Source organism: Tinamus guttatus, unplaced genomic scaffold, assembly GCF_059628265.1.
Source record: "Tinamus guttatus ecotype Peru unplaced genomic scaffold, ASM5962826v1 Tinamus_guttatus_pri_ptg000115l, whole genome shotgun sequence".
NCBI lineage: Eukaryota > Metazoa > Chordata > Aves > Tinamiformes > Tinamidae > Tinamus > Tinamus guttatus.
In genome coordinates this window covers 2,899,214-2,916,882 of record NW_028288649.1, presented here as the reverse complement: position 1 = coordinate 2,916,882, position 17,669 = coordinate 2,899,214, and the positions used below count along the sequence as shown (strand labels likewise).

The 17,669-nt window shown below is 38.7% G+C and overlaps 1 protein-coding gene across 2 annotated transcripts in view; it reads right to left on the bottom strand.

Moving 5' to 3' along the window:
- The window catches only part of LARS2 (leucyl-tRNA synthetase 2, mitochondrial), an 88,110-nt gene that overhangs the window by 10,215 nt on the left and 60,226 nt on the right, over positions 1-17,669 (bottom strand). For both annotated transcript variants that reach the window (XM_088521086.1, XM_010227573.2), the window contains exons 14-19: positions 15,651-15,788; positions 9,586-9,689; positions 8,467-8,649; positions 7,650-7,819; positions 6,532-6,609; positions 4,345-4,456 (exon numbers count right to left, since the gene is read on the bottom strand). In XM_088521086.1, coding sequence (XP_088377212.1) covers positions 4,345-4,456; positions 6,532-6,609; positions 7,650-7,819; positions 8,467-8,649; positions 9,586-9,689; positions 15,651-15,788 — 785 coding nt within the window. The remainder of the gene's footprint in view (positions 1-4,344; positions 4,457-6,531; positions 6,610-7,649; positions 7,820-8,466; positions 8,650-9,585; positions 9,690-15,650; positions 15,789-17,669) is intronic.

The window sequence follows — 17,669 nt, the reverse complement described above, 5'->3', positions numbered from 1 at the left end:
ACGACACAGCTAGTTTGATGTCTCACTATGCAGGCAATGGCAAAACACAGAAATGTTTAAAGCGTGCAGTGGGGAGTGGCTGGCCTGCTGAGGGACAAGGGCCAGCACAGAGAGGTTTCAGAGGAGACGATGACAGGAGGAAGGAAGTCTTAAGGTGAAATAAAAGGAAATTAATGAAGACATCTGAAGCAGAGCCAATATAACAGCTTAAGACTAGGGTTTTTCTAATGAGATAGAAGATCAGAGAGGGGTAGTATAAGGAAACTATGAGAGTGCATTATCAAAATGCTGGTTACCTTTGGATTTAGCAAAATCTAATCAGAAGTCTGTGTTAAGTAAAAATCCATTACACTAGCAAACAAGCAGATAAAGTTTTTGAACTCAAGGAGTAGTTGGCTGAGGTGCATTCTTGAATGAGTATCTTACTGGCCTGGCAACTTCTTCCAAGTACAGGACTGTTACCATATAATTTTTATGGTATTTTATTTAATTGATCTTCCTATTGGACAGATTCAGGCAAGTGGAGTATCAGAAATACATTTTTTCAGCCCGGGAGAAACATGTCTGTCAATCACATGTGCAGCGGTCTGTGATATCAAAGAAATTACAGCAGTATAATAATAGCTATATCCAAACGGCTGTGAGAAAAGCTCTATTCTGCTACTGTCAGCACATAAGTAGGTCAAAAAGTGTAATTTGCATTTACTGAATACAGTGTAGGGGATTCATTTTATATGTTCCTTAGTGATAGATCTGAAATACCAGAAAGGGCTTCTGAAAAGCCTGGGTTATGAGAGCTAACTCTAGAACGCGTTTCCAGTTTAGCAACTTCCATGGCAACCAGGAATCCCTTTTAACCTTCAGAAATTCATCTGCCCTACTCCAATCCTGTAAATTTAGCATCCTTCATTTGGGATTGTTCTCTTGGAGGAGAAAATAGTTTTTATTCTGAAAACCAGGGCTTCTGGTATTTGCACAATTCTGAATTCTGATTTTCCACGAAGATGTATCATGTTAACTGGCTTCCATTCAGCTCTTTTCTTCAGAAAGTCCTTCCCGAGCAAAGCCCAAACTCAGAGAGGCACTCTTGCAATAGAGCCACTGTGATGACAGTTCAAACATTGTTAAGACAACTTATACCATTATACATACCAATAACTAACATTTCATTTCAACACATCATCAGGTGTGTTTGTCATCAGTATTTATCTTCCATGTGCCATCTCTAGTAAAAATCTCACAATAAGCAGTTTCATATCCTCATCTGGACAGCAAAATATGGCATTACTACAAACAAACAAGCCAAAAAAAAATGCCTTGAATGGTGTCTGTATATTCCTCAGATACAAGGCTTCAGGAAGGAAACAGATTTCCTCATCCTGTTACTGTTCATAAACGGCCAAAATATCAGTCGCTGAACTCTTCCCACACCGAGGGGCTGCACTAGCTTTTAATGTTATTAAGCCAGAAAAGAGAGAATACACTGCACAGCTGGGACCACCAGACTGACACACCAAGAGAGCAGAGAGCGCTCCTCCTTTGAGCAGCAGAAAGGGCCACTGCAGACAGCGAATAGCGCAGCGCTCGGTCACTGCCGCTCAGCTGCTGGAAGCTGAGGCCCTGGCGGAACGGCGTTCGAGCAGCCTTCCTCTTCACTCGAGCTGCAAACATCCCCTGCCAATACTTGAGTGCGCTCTTCAACCAGAAAAAGACCAAACCCCTTCATTTCTAGATAGTACATGAAAACAAGATGGTCACGTAGAAACTGAATCCCATGGGATAGCAATTTTCAGCTGCAGAAAAACAAAATTGCTGTATCTTGAGTCAAACCAATTTTATGTTATAGTTCATCTTATATTTAAAGCTAAACATTACATCAGAATCCTTCAGATATGAAATTGAAGTTCTGAGTGTGTGTATCGGTGTCCTTACACAACTGCAGAATTATCTGCTCAATAGTAACTACTAGGGGTGGCTACGTACAAGATATCTTCAAATGAAATGTCAATACCCGACTACAAATACGTTACTTACGTGTTGTTTCTTATTTGCATTGCAACAGCAGACAAAACTTCCATCAAAGTTTGATGCCTGCTGCTGTAAGTGCTGTTTATAGAGCTAATAATATACAAAGTCCTTTTCCTGAATAGTTTACAAGACAGGAAGCAGCATGATCCCTCCGTTTTAGATGTAAAGCCAAGGCACAAACACAGAGACTTACTCTGACAATGTATGCAAAACAGGAGCACTAAGATTAAATGCAGAACTTCGGAAATTTATTTTTTTAAAGCTGCAGCTTGAAATTATTTAAAACAAGAAAAGACAATCAGCCATACCTAATAAAATTTAAGAAACTGGCTATATCAGATGATATACTTAGTGGAACAATACTTAGTGGAACCAGAATACAAATTCAGAACCCTTTAATCATAAAAAGATTAACTTGGGGAAACTATTTCTAGAGTATAGTTAGACAATTTTCCCAGAAGTCTTAATCCCAAGACAGAAATGCTAAATGTTGGCTTTTTCTAAATAAAATATTATCCTTATAACAAGCAGTAGCTAACTGTACATAGGTTCTCCCAATACAATTGTTTAATAATGTTGCTGAAAGGTAATGATGACTGGGTTATTATAGAATGTGTTTTTCACATTCCATCATAAAATCCTTGGACAATAATCACCACAAAATATTTTTGTACACCACCTGTCCTGAATTACTATGTGCAATCTTTGGATCACGCTAACAAAACTGGATCTTCCAATACGAACAGGAGTACAGGACAGCACAGTCCCAATTTCTATTACGTTTTTTTTCGTTGTTACATTAGAGAGAGAGCCAGAAAGTGCTTAGCATTCTTACTCTCCAGTCACTTTGGTGATATGGGAGGATATTCAGAATGGTACGGGACTAAGCTTTATGTTTGTCAAATTATGTTAATGAAGATATCCCAGTGATCTTTGTAATTTTATCAAATACATCTGCTAATTCTGCATTCTTAATATGTGTTTGAATTTCACAGTTCACAAGGCACTGTATGTTTAGGTAACTCTCCTTGACCACCTCTGCTTCCATATCAGCCAATGAGGAACACAAATACAGGCAGTTACTTCATTTAAGTATAATTTTAATAACACGATACTACATTTTGTAACAGAATATTGACTAAAATTAGCATTCTCCACATGGATCTTGTCTCATGCCAGGCTTTATTCTAAATAATTAAGCTTTCACTAAGACAACTTCAATATATGATTAATGAAAAAAAAACATTCTACTACTTCCTCAAAATGTACAGAAATATCTTGCTGTTTCCTGACTCTGGGCTGCTATGTTATTGTCATGCTCAATAACAAGCTGGCTCAGGGGGCTGGTGGTGCTGCACTGTCACGTACAGCTTGGAAACCTAAACCATTTACTAGCCCTGCTCCATCTACACTTGAAAGCACAAAGATCTAAGATGATGATCGTGAGAAATAAAACTTCTAAAATAGCATGCAGAATATAAAATTAGGTCCAAAACCACAAAGCAACTGTGACCAGCATCAACACAGAGTATATATCTATCCTCCCACATATGTCTTGGGACTTCTTCCAACAGAACTTTGAAGTAACTGCAGACCCCTTGGCATGAGCATCCTCTATTTCACAGGTTGTAACTGCAGCAGCAGCACACAACTTAGCCACTTGGGATTCAGATCTCAATGTTTACAGCTGTGACAGAACTTTAAAAAAAAGATTTCCTGTCTGTCGTTCCCACTCTCCCCTGAGAGGATAATTCACAACATAACGTCCCTCAGTCTCTAGGGAATATTACCAGAATAGTGTTTGCATTTAACACTCCTCTAGTCTTCATAATACACAGTCCGTGACACAGCCCTAGCTTCAAGTCCTGAAAGAAAGTACTTCTAGCCCAAAGACTCTAGAACAGTTCTTTTAAAAGATCTGTTCAGCTTTTAAAACTCTCTTCCAAATGAAAGGACAGTTAGACACCAACATACGAATTCCCTCCTCAGGCTGGTCCTCTCTTAACTTTATCTTCCTTCCCCTTTCCTCTGCCTACACTCTCTCTCTCTCTCTCAAAAAAAAAAAATCTTTGGATGCAAAGAGAAAGAAATTCAAAGTACAGAGATCTGGTAAGACCACAACTTTCAGGTTTGTTTTGGAGTTATGAGTAGGCGGCAGGCATTAAGACACTACAAAGCCTCTGTCTTTGACAGAAAGTGATGAGATAAACACAGCACTAAGGGATAAATGACACGTTATTTTAAAGATATCTTTGCAAACTTGCTCTCTTTTATTTTTTCTCCTGCAACATCAATAAAAACTACATATATAAATACCTTTCCACATTTCTGATGCAATGTGTGGAGCCATAGGTGCAACCATAATGCAGAGTGTAGCCAAAGCATCTTCAAATTCTGCACTGTGGAGAATTAGAGGCTGAGAAGCTTGCTAAGCAAAAAAAACAAAAGGAAAAAAAAAGTAAATATATATATACCTTATATACCTGAAGGGGAGAGAGAAGTAGCTTAGTTGAAAATAAAATGCAGTAAAAAACAACACCTATGATCAGAATAGAATAATTTCATAATCAATTAGAAATCTATGAAAATTAATGGAGGATTAAAATAGAAGCCACTTCAAATCGTAGTCACGGCGTGCTCTCTAACACCACTATAAAAAAGATGCAAACTTGGAAGACCTGACAGATCCTTAGGGTTTTACTCTGGTATCGGGGCCTGCACATAAACCTGTGTGGACGACTGTGTCCCTGAGGAGGATTTAGAATACTGCCATGTCTAGAATTATAATCTTAGATAAAATTAGAGCTATCTGAGAAAAGGTGGAGTATTTGCATAAAAGAGTAATGTTGTGGTAAATGCGATATGTTTTTTATAGGGATAAGGTTTGGTTGTATGGAATCCCAGAGTGGTTTAAGTAAAGCTGAATTTAATGCCAGTGAGGTTTTAGAGCAAGTGAGGCACAGGGAAGAAAAGCACAAAGCAACCTTTTACAGTCACATACTCAGGTTGCTTTAGTAAAGATAATTTTCAGTTTTTTGGAAAAGATGCCCAACTGAGATAATCTGAATCTTAATTCATTTATTTATTGTATCATAATAGAAAGTTGCAGCACTAAAAGCAGCTGAGTAAGCTTTTTCTTTCTTTGCCCCTGTGAGATCGCACCCCGTGATAAGGGCAGTTCATATTCTGTGTTTATTTTGTCATTTGCTTCTCTAAAGAAACAATAGAGAAAAACATCAATATATGTCAGCTAAGGAGAATTATTTGGTGGGTGTGATGGACACTAGTTCCTCTCTACTAGAAACTGTCCAAAATCAGTGATTTGTTTGATGCAGGCTACAGAAGAGCTGTCAGATGGCAACTTACCATGGATACTACTGAGGTCAGTGCGAGCCAGATCTGAGTAAGTTTTAGCAACTACTACCTGTTTCTATTTTTAAATTTCATCCACCTCCCCACTTCCTCCTTTCAAATGGCACTGAAAGCGGAAGTATCAGCATGTTAGAAGGAAATTTATTCTTGAAAGATACTGACGTGAAACAGAAGTGTTAAAACATTTGGCTGGCTGTATGACACTGGTCTTTTAATACTGACTCACCACCATCCACCAGCCCCAAATGCATATGAGTCACTGCGTTGCGCAGAAAAAATTCTCTCTCACTTTCCCAAAACTAGACAGTCTCCCAGACTTACATTATTTCAATGAAACCACTTCTGCCTGACCTACTTTACCTTTTGCTGTGTTCCTTGAATTTGTCAATAACCTCCTTAGAATCTATAGGGTGTAAGGTTGTATTTTAGTAAGAGGTTGGAAAATCCCAATTTTTAATTTGTCTTCTGTTCTAGATCACATATAAATATATGTCTGAAGGACTACTTAATGAGATGTAAAAGCAGTAACAAAATGTAATATTTTATGATATTTGACCTACCACCTCTGACAGATAAACAACATAATAATCTTTATTAAAAATACTAAAACCATAAGCTATACATTTGTTTAAAAAAGGGAGTTTGCAAGCTCTATTTGCAAGCAAATAGCTCAGTCGTGAAAGCAATCTTTGAAGAATACAAGATTATGTGCGATTTTCCATGTAAGGAGTCATTTTTATCAATATTTTTCATAATTCTATAATGTACTACTATATGCAATTCCCTACGCAACTTGTTTAAGATGAAAGTGAACAAAGAACAGAACAAAGCAAAATGTATCCCCTTGAAACTTCAGGATGCAGATGTAAACATCAGAACATATTGGCTCTAATACTTTCAAGCTCTTCCTGGAAAACATAGTACATTCAGGGGTTACGGTGATAGCAGAGTAATTCAATGGAAGTCCACGAGGCCTTGAAGTCAGAGGCCAGAGTAATGACAGTTACTGGCTTTTGGTATGGTAGACTCAGTGCAAGCAGCTCTTGCTTTCTATATAGATATACTGAACAGGGATTGAATACGCATACATGTATGATACACACACATGCACAATTCATATTGCATACTTACATGGAGCACGTTACTGAGGCTCATCAGCCGAGAAATAGCTGCATTGAGCAGATGATCCTTTGTGAAACACTCTGTGACCTGGTTGCATTAGAGAAAAGTTCTGTCACTACTTGCTTCAATTTCTTGAACATGGGATATTGGCATTTAAATGAAACTTATTTTCTGCAAATCAATTTTGAATTGTGAAACATGCCTAGCTTAACTTTCCCATGAATATCATTTCGAGGTCATATCATCTATCGTATTGTATCACATCATATATACAACCACATGCATGAGTGAAAATAAGAATCATGTAAAAATTAATCTGACCTTTGTTTCAAAATTTTTAAAAAAATCAATCAATACCAACTGGAATTGTTTATTAGCAAACACCCTCTATGTCTTTCAGTAAGATATCTTCCTTTTGTCACTATAAATAATGTTCATACTTGTAAATCCAGTAGCATCAATGAAAGCTCTTTCATACATAGCAAGATCACATTTCGAAAGTCTTTTAAAAGACCTAGAAGGAACTTCCCTGGCCATGGAATTTAGATTCTATGTGCAGAAAAATATTTAAAGGTAATCTTACAGGTATTTATGTCTCCTTCTGAGTCTTGCATAATTGAACACGATTGACACTAATCACAGCATGAGACTTAACACAGAATAGGCAGATAATTAATTCAATAACAATAAAAAAACTTTAGGATGAGCTAATATACCCTTCCAACATTTTTTTTCACTTCACATGAAGGATACAGCGTTTCTGATAATGAAGTGTGAAACAAGCAGATTTTAAAAGGATGATCTGCATAACTGACCTACAGCTTCATCAATGAAAAACAGAGTTATTCCAAACTCAAACTGAAACCCAGGCAGTTTAATGCCATAGCACCTCATTTAAATGAAACACACAGCAGAGAAACTTTGCCAGTCCAAACCTTACTACTTTGAAAAAGAGACGTGTCCAATGGAACTGACAGGTAAATAATTCCTTATACAGAAAATATTTTGGAGAATATGTTACTCATCTGGGTGAAATGTTTTGCTCCAACAATGCCCTAAGTCAAGTGTGCAGTTTAGCAAAATCAATAACTTAGCTATTTACAAAGTACGTAAGGATTTCTTTTCACCTCAGAAATCACCAGATTCTTCTGCTCCCAGATCTTTCTGGCTTCAGCCTTCTGTTTTGTACTCAGCAGCTCAGGATTGGGCAGGGTTCCCGACATCCTCGCTTCCCTGAGCTTGGTTACTAGGGCCCAGAGACGAGCCTGCCATCTCTGAACACCCGGCATTGCATCAGCTGCATTTAGTGAAGAATTGCAAAAATAAACAGATTTCAGCTGTGAGGAGTGAAGCCAAACAGTTAAAGAGAAGCAGAATGGAAACTGCACCCTGCAGTTAAACATTAAAAAACAAAAACATATACTGTGCATTAAAAATGTCAATGCAATTAAAATATATTTTAAAATAATGCTATGTTGCTTTAATGGAAAAGAATCAATAATATAAAAGTATTTCTTGCAATGACTTCAGACTATATATATACATACATATATATATAAAACATTTGCTAAATTTATAAAATATTCCAATGTTATATCAATGTTAAAATGTTTTCATGCCTCTAGAAAACAATCCTTTTAAAAGATTTTCATTTTTTTGAATTCACGGAAGAATATATACATACATATGTGTATATATATGGCTATACAAGCACACAAACACATATATACATACACATATATTTTTTTCACATGGAGATTTTTTTTCTAAACTTACATTTTAAAAACTTCTGTTGCTACAAAGTTGCTCCTGTGCTAATGACTATAGGCCCTGATCCATCGGACCATCTTTCCAATGCAGCCTGGCAACAAGATTTGTATTTATTTTCTGTTTTCAAGAAAAACACATTAGGAAAAAAAAGACAATAGAAACAGGCTGACTTACTTTTAACGTCCCACAAAATATCTTGTTCTGGAGGAGCTGCAAACAGAATGTAAAGACGCATGGTGTCGATGCCATACTCCTCCTTCAGTTCCCCAGGGTCTATGCCATTGTGCTTAGATTTGCTCATTTTTTCCCAAGTGACTTCAATTTTACCACCAGTTTTTAGATGAACAGGTTCAGCCCCTAAATATTAACATATACAAAAATATTAAAGTAAATTCTGTTCATTAATAACAGCAAAGGATTTTGTTCTCTAAGCTATTAAGAGGCAAGAATTCCCATTTGGGGGGAGGGGTGCAAACAGTTTAAAGAGCTTATACAAGTAAAATCCTTTTTCCTTCCAAAAATGTTGTTGCTTTCATATTTCATCACAAATTGCATCCCAGGTTTATAGGTTTCAATTTCAGTAAGCTATCCTGATAAGAAACTGCTTTATGTAGGGAGAGAGACTTATGCATACATAGGTACACCCAAGCAAAGACACATGCCACAGATAAACCTGTATGCTTGTTTTCATGCTGAGTTTGTATGTAGGAGAAGAGTGGTGATAATAAGGTGAGAGGAGTGTTTAAACGGGGCAAGTATGACCAAGTGGCTCCACTCTGGTCGCTGCAGCCCCTCAGAGGCTGCTGAGCCGCCTCATAGGATGCTTGAAGTGCCAGAACAGCCAGAGAAACACTCCTCCTTTCTTTAGCCATGGTATCTGTGCCCAGCGTCTGCTGGAGACAGCAGCAGCCCTGCTACCTGGTGCAGGGCTGTTTCTGCAGGCTGCCTGCTGGCCCCCCTCGCTCCCCTGAGCAAGCTGCCGAGCCCATCTTAACAAACCGGCCTCCGCTCCCCCGGGCTCACCTGCACCGAAGTTCAAGCAATGTCACAGGGCTGCTGCTCTGTCTGGGAGCAGTTAAAAGCCACTGGATTAAAGGGGTGACTCTGTATATGGGCTTGGCACTAGGCATACGAATCCAAAGCTCACAGGAGCAGTTTTCTAGTTGAAGTATTACAAGGATTTGTTTTTCTTGGCTGCGTTTTTCCCGCGCTGACTTGTACATCCTTTTTTACTGAAGCAGCCTCTGACTTACTGGGTGCACCTGCGCTGGTTTCCCCCACATAGCCTCTTACCAGTGAGATCAATCTCCTCCCTCTTCAGATACTGGCCTGTTGCTGGTAATCTGAAGGTCTGATTCTTGATAATACCTTGAACCAACAGCTTATGGAAAGGTTCCCTAAGGAAGGAAGAACAAAGAAACTGGTCTGTCAAAAATAACTGTCAAAAGCTCCTTCTGTGATAAGCCTCAGATGTTGAAGCAATTAGGCGCAATTATTTAATGACAGAAGAATTTTAAGTTGGCTATATAAAAATGGTTGTCACCTGTGAAAGTCAGAGTACTTTCTGCATTTATTCATGATGGCTAGTTGACAAGCATAAATATTTATCTGAATCTTGATTCAGCAGAGTTACTCTAACATCATTTTTTCAAATAAAAAATTGGATAATACACTAAAGTTTCTTGCCAAACCATGCAAGTTTACTAATATTGAACTAAATCACCATTTGTAAAAATGTTCCAGTGACCGGCCTCAATTTCTTGCAAATGTTTAATTTTAACTCCTCTCCTAGGAGCAGTGTATTTTGAAAAAAGTCCAAATTTCACAGCTCAAATTTCTTATTATGAACTGGAAAGACAGAGTTTCTTGAACACACACAAGCATTCGTATGTCCTGTCCTTTGCAGAACTAAGCCACGAAGACCTAGTTGTAAGAAAAAGTACCCTAGTAAACTGCAAGGCTGGAAAGTTCACATATCAGCACACCAGCTTACTTAGTATTTAAAATATTTAAACTTAAGTTTTCTTGTAAAATTTGCATCAGAAAGAATAAGCCATCAGATATGTGCATGATAGAGACAGAGAGAGCCTTAAAAGCACCAAAACTAAAGGCAACAGTACACTTGACCAGAAATCAGTTCTAAGGAAACACTTCTCTAGTTGACAGATACGCTATGGCTCCCTCCTCCTTTCAGCCATCTTACATTCCTAAGTCACTGATTCAGATGGCTGTCAACATTTTCACTTAAAAAAAGTGAATGCAACTAAACTCTAGAGAGATTAATTAATCTAGAGATTCAGTGCCCACTCAGTAGGTCAAGAAGGGGAAGAAGTTGTGGTAGCCACTCCAGGGGAGAGGACGAGGCAGACCCAGGGGGTGAAGAGTCCAGGGGATCCTCTCAGGGATCCTCTCGTGCAAAAGCCTTCGGGACCCTCATTCTGGAGGACTTGCTGATCAGTGCTGGCTATTGCCCCCAGTGCAGGGGTGCTCAAAATGAAGCACTCTGAGTGATCCCCTACCTTTCCACTTAAAGAAGCTCCAAATATCTACCAATACATACACACATACAAAAGGATGCATGACTTCTATTCGCATTTTTTTCAAAAAGCTGTAATAATCCATTCATCTAAAGAGGAAATGGTAAAAAGAGTACTTATATTTTACTTCACATATAAAAAGGCATAATCTAAAACACTACTCTGTTTACTGAAGTTTTATATTATCATATTCTACATTATTATTAAATACAAAATATATGACAATTTATCTCATGATTTAAAACATGGCAATTTAATAATACAGTAAAATTGTTTGATTTATGCATTTTAAATGAATTAATGGTGATACCTTCCAATTGCCATTCTTTAAACACTTTTGGTGACTCTGAACTAAGGAGATATTTGAAAGAAATTGAGATAGGGAAAGCGACAAGCTTCATACTTTATCTTCAGCATGGTCATGCTTGAACAAGAGTTCTCTGCCTTGCATATTTTGCATGCTCCTAAATATTAGGCAAGTAATGACACATAGTGAAATCATTTAGTCACCAGGCAGCAGAAGTCTCTACAATACTATGCAGTTTGATCAACAACATGAAGTAAGAGTAACAACCCAGGCATCTCTACATTTTCTGAACAGTATTTCATAGGTTGCCTGAAAAGTTCTGTTGTTCAGAAATAGTGGAACTCAAGGAAATGAGAGTCAAAGTCAAATTTAGAGCATAAAATCAAGAAATAGTATTTTAAAATGAGGTGGCAATGCAGTCCTAAACAATTCCCTTCCGAGTCATCTGTAAAATGACAAATCCTAACCAAAAGCCTGGTCATTGCATCATCAACAAAATGGGCGTAGAAATGCCTCAAGAGACAGCAAGCCTTCTTTTACTCCACAAACTAATGCAATTTCAGAGAGGAATAATGAAAAGATTTTTTTCTCTCATCATTCAGCACTTCAATCTGAGATCTAAAACAGTTATTAAAACAGTTAAATCTGTTGCTATCCAAAAAAATAAAACTAATGAAAGAGCCAAAACATCAAAATCATCCAACACTCCCAAATGGAAGCAATTTTTGAGGGATCACTTATCTTTAACGACAAAGAATTAGTTCAGATCAGATGCCAAGATCTGAAAAGATGAATGTAGGAATGAACATCTCCTATTTTTGTTTATGCTGACAGAGGCTATAAAAACACAACACAAAGTAGATTACCATGTATGGGGGCAAATTAAAAAAAAAAATACATGTTCCTAGTGGGAGACCACAGAGGAATGGAGAAATGCTCCAGATGAGAAAGGCAGAGCTTATTTAACATGCACAGGTCTCAGAAACAAACAGAACCACAGAACTGTACCCAGTTTTGCGGAACGATTTTGCTAGCGCTGTGATGGCTCCATCTCATGGTCATCTGTCGAGTTGCACATCTCAGAAACCATCAGCTGCGTCAGGAAACTTGAGAATCCTGCACTTGGCTCCACCTGCAACAACCTGGCAATGCTGCAGACAGCCAGCGTGTCAGTGATCCTTATTTCGGATTTTATACAGTCAATATCTGATGGCTTTTTATTTAAAAGTCAACAGTAGTAGTAAAGTCCTCAAAGAACCTATTGAGGCTCCAACATCCTCCCTCTACAGAATAAACTATTTCTGCCACACAGATATGTTTATTTTTGTAATGCAGCTCCTAATACCGCCTTCTTACTCTACGGATTTGTTCCCAGTCAAAGCTGCTGACTTCATGGCAACAATAAGCCTTTTCACTGCTTTCTAATCCTTCAGGGATTAGAAACATGCTGGCTGCCACTTACATTTTTTCAGCAAACAGAACTGATTACTACAGTCTCGGCAAGAGCTGAATTCGGTATCACTCACACCGGCAATAACGGGGGAGCAGGCGTAACGGAGGGCGTCAGCCCATCCACCACAGCGGGTGAAGCGGGAAGACGTGAGGTAGCTGCGGGCCGCAGCGGCCTCCCGGGCCCTTCGCCCGGGGAGGGTGACAAGCAGGAGGGCTGCGGGGCTGGAGAAGTAATTCCAGAACAGTTAATGGTCCAGAATATTAACAAAGAATGACATCAACTTGGGCTTGCTCTGCGGTCACGTGTATCAATACCCAGAGGGTGCTATTTGTTCTACCTTGCCAGCGTTAGAGAACATGAGCAGCTAGTCCTAACACCTCCACTTCCAAACTGACTCATCAAAAAAAAGTTCCCTCTTCAGGGGAGATTTAAGATATAATGATACCTTTCATATCAATTTTAGATATCTACCAACATTGCATTTTCTATGAAAGTAGTAGATGACTGTAAATGAATGGCTATATTTCTATTATAATGCATATCATATATGAAGAGGACAGAGCAGGTTGCCCTGAACACCAAAACCACAAAACTTTTGAACAGAGTTCAAAAGAAACTACAAAATTTTGAACTTTTTTCAGTCTCTTTACTATAGTAACAGTCATTAGTACAGAAATAAAGACTACAAGAAAAAAAATCAACGGATTTGAAAGTCAGAGGATAGTCAGCCAAATAATGAAAATTATTATCAAGAGAACCTATCAAAATGAAAGGTAATTACAGATTGGTAGGTGCATCTCAAAATTTGTCATGGCACCTGCTAACATGTAAGTGGTTGCAGCACTCATCAGCTGAGATATAGCAGAGTTTTATTAATTTAATCAGTGAGCAGAGAAGAGCTACTAGCACAAGATGTAAAAATGACAAGAGAGGAATGGGTTTTTTAACCTTTCAATAATCTTCCCTTGCAGCTGTGAGTCCTAACTAAACCTGTGGGTTTCTAACAAGAAGCTTCTGGTCACCCTTTTTGGACCCCTCAGACCAGTCCTAGAGCAATTCTAATAGAAGACTGAGCAAAAGCAGCTTCTGATAAATGTTGAAACAAATTTCTAACGTGTGGTAAAATGTATAGGGGACTTTGCAATTTCTATACAAAACCAAAATCTTAATTTGACTTCATTGCTCAGAAGCATCTAATGCTTCAACTTGTGCAGAGCTAAAGCAAGCAATTTTCTGCGTGATGATGTATTTGTTACAGTCATCCCACATTTTGAACAAGCAGCACAAACAACAGATCCTGAGGGCAACACTGTAATGTGCAGCGGTTCCGAAGATTATGTATCACCTCAGAGGGATTCTCTACAATCTTGTAAACTACTTTTACAGAAAGCAGTTTTGAATTCCTCCGCTTTGTCAGTAGACATAGTCAATATTTCCTGTGTACCTTTAAACCATTTTTTTTCCTGTAATTTACCCTACTCAGACCAGTCTACGGCACACAGCTTTCACGGTGCAGCTCCGTCACAGCAGACTGAACAATACAGGTTCCAAATTAACATTGCTATAAGTATCATCCAGTTTTAAAATACTGCAGGCTGGAAGGGATCTTTGGAGGCCATTTTAGTCTAAGCTCAGAACTGCACAGAACTGAAGTCCAAGTTAGAGCAGGACGAGATCCACCCTGAGGAGGGGCTGAAAACACCAGTCATCGATGGAGATCCCTTGTTTTCTCTGGTCCAACTGTTCCAGTGTTGGACAACCTTGAAACACTTTTTTTTTTCCTTCTATCCAGTTGGACCTCGCTGCAATCTGTGCCTGATGCCCCTTGCCCTTTTCCTGTATATTTCTGAGATAAGTCTTGTTCTGTTTTCTCTCTACTGCTCCTTAAGGTAAGATTTAATAGACTGCAGTCAAATCCCCTCCGTAGCTTTCTCTTCTCCAAGTGAACACGCACACTCCCTTAGCCTCTCCTTGCAGGGCACATGATCCAGCCCCCAACCATCTCTGTGTTCCTGTGCTGGACCCCTTCTAGTTTGACATTGCCTGTCACAACAGGCCCCAAAACTGGATGCCATATTCCAGCTGTAACTTCATCAGCAATAAGCAGAGGAGAATAACCACTCCTGGCCCTATTTTGCTCATGCAGTGCAATATACTGTCATATGTACTGCTAATGTTCAACTGGCTGTCCACCAGGATGGCCAAAGCCCTTCTCTGCTCCCCACCAGCCTCTGCTGCTGCAGGAGGTTAGTGCATTCCAGATACAGGATTCTGCATTTGGCTTTGATCGACTTCACAAGATCGTTGCCAGCACTTGCACAAGCTGGAGGAGCAAGTCCAACGTCCTTAGAATGGCAGCGCCGTCACCCAGCGCATCCGGGCTCCCTGGAACACGATGTTCCCTGAGCTCATGCAGGCTGCATGTTGCTGCACTGCCCAGGTTGTTGATAAAAATGCTAAATCCCAACCGGTCTCAGCAGATGAATACCTCTGGTAACTGGCTGCCAGTCAGACTTTGAACCACTCCCAACTATCTTTGAGTCCAATAGTCCAGACAATTTTTCCACCTTCTTCGTGGCTCACCCATTCAGTCTGTTTCTCCCCAGTCTAGCTGCAAGGATGCCATGGGAGACGTTCTCAAAAGTCTCACTAAAATCAAGATAAATGACATGTGCTGCTTTCCTCTGATCCACACAGCAAGCCATCTCACCATTGAAGATGGTCAGGTTAAGTCAGACACAATTTCCCATTTTTAAACCTGAGGTGGCAATTTCCAGACACCTTCTTGTCCTTCACATGTCTGAAAATTACTTCCAGGTGCACTTATGTCATAGTCTTCCTAGAGGTCTAGGTCAGGCTGACCAGCTTGTAAGTACATTGGATCATTCTCCTTGCCTTTTCTTTAAGATAAATAAAACATTTTTCCAGTCATCAGGAACACTCCTAGATTATCACTACCACTGAAAAAAATGCTCACTCAGGGGGCCTCATAACTCACAGATGAGTAGCATCTTACCTAAAGGCAGCTTATTTTTTTTCCCTAGAAATATGTAATACTTACTTGTGTTTGGCCATCTTCAGATCATGGCAAAAATGACTGAGAAATCTAGCATAAAATAAGTGCATAACTGCATGCTCCTTTCCTCCGATGTACAAATCCACAGGCATCCAATAGTCAGCCAAGTCTTTATTAAAGGGCCTGAAAAAACACAGTAATAGGAAAAAAGATAGAGAAAACAGAGCATAGAAAAGAAAGATCAGCTCTGAGTTAGCTCATCATACTTGACACTGAGAGCGATACAGCTAATGAAACTTTTAAGAGCAGATGTTTTTAAAGTGATATGCTCACTAAATTATATACAAATAATACACTGAGAAACAGATCCACGAAAATGATTGTCATATATTTTAGATGTGCAACTAAAATTTCACCTGGCTACTTAAGAAAGTGATGAAAATATCTGCATGCTCTTTAAAGCATTTTTTCAGAAATAACCTGTAGTTATAATTTGAATTTCCTAGTACTGACAGATATCAAATTTTGCCTTAAAATACACTACTATTAAAATAAATAATAATAAAAAACTCTAGAAGTACATTACTATTAAAGAAAATGAAAGATGACTATTTAAAAACATCCTATTTTTTTAAACTGGAGCTTTGCATGGTGGCCATGAGGGGGCAATGGAAGATCTTGTTATAACTCTTGCCTTCTGGGAGAGGCAGACGGGCCTTTGTACTCAAATTGAAAGATGCTCTGTGGATTTACAATAAACACTGGATGGCATTTAGAGCATTACTAAGTTATTGAAAGCAACCTGCACAGCTTCTTAGTGTTGCTCACTACTTCATTAAATATGGCTATGTCTCATGTAGCAACCTACTGCCTGCAAAATGCCGTTTCAATGTATGCTCTGTTTCCTCAACATTCATTTTATGTCCCTAGTCTAACATATTTACGTGTTTCATTAGCTTGTTTGATTATTTCATCTGTAGTTTTTACTTTGGTAACACTTCTTTTTTTCTTCACAGACGAACCCAGAAGCAAACAGTGGGTCTGAAACTCATGCCATTCATGGAAAGAGCTAAAACCCACTGTTTTACACAGGGTTCCAAAAACTAGTAGAAAACGTCTCTCAGATTCTAGGTGTTTTAAAAATGAAGTATAGAAATAAAGGGTGTAGGTATATGCAGCTTAGCTTAAAAAAAAAAAAGCAAGAAAATACCCACTGATCTAGTATAAAAGGCTAAAATTCTTATTTCAGCATAAAACGGATTTAGTTACACTGAGCTTGTTACTTTGGCAGCTTGACATTACACCTGACTGTGTCATCTTCAGCTTCTCGTCCACGCACAAGAATATATTTCAAACTGTCACTGGGGAGAAAGCATTCTGCATAATGTAAGACTATTAAAAACATATTAAAGTTAATAGGAGATGTGTCCAGAGAAGAACTGTCTTATCTCACACAAAAGCAGGCAGCTGAAACAGACATACAATTCACCTTCTTGATGTGGCCTTCTCAGTGAAGTGTCTATGTATATGAGTAAGTGCTACTCGGAGGTCGCAAACTCAAAATGGAAATGTGGATAATTAACTAAAATAGAATAGATCCTACCAGACTCATTCACCAACACGAAGCTCGTTACATACGATTCTCTGGGAAGCCTGAGGCCATTTACTAGACATTTTCTATTTATCTGTGCAATAACTGAATAACCTAGAGGAAACACCCATCTAATTTACTGCCATCATACTGTCCTGCACATTGGCTCTCAACATGCCCAAGAAACAGTAATGTCAGTTCACCCAGTGACTGTAGGCAGTGATCTAATCTGGTCAGTGTATATAAAATGCTTTTGGACAACTGAGTCAGCCTCTGTGCAGGCTGCTTTAATGCTGTGTTTGACACAACACCTCAAGGCACAATCAGCAGTGCTAATGCAGGCAGACTATAAAGCAGGTAAATAACTAAATAACTGCATATATCTTCCCAAGCTCTTCATGCTGCAGCCACTAATACACAGCACAAGAAGAATCTCCTTTTATTAATTATGCATATGCCCAAAGTAACAACAC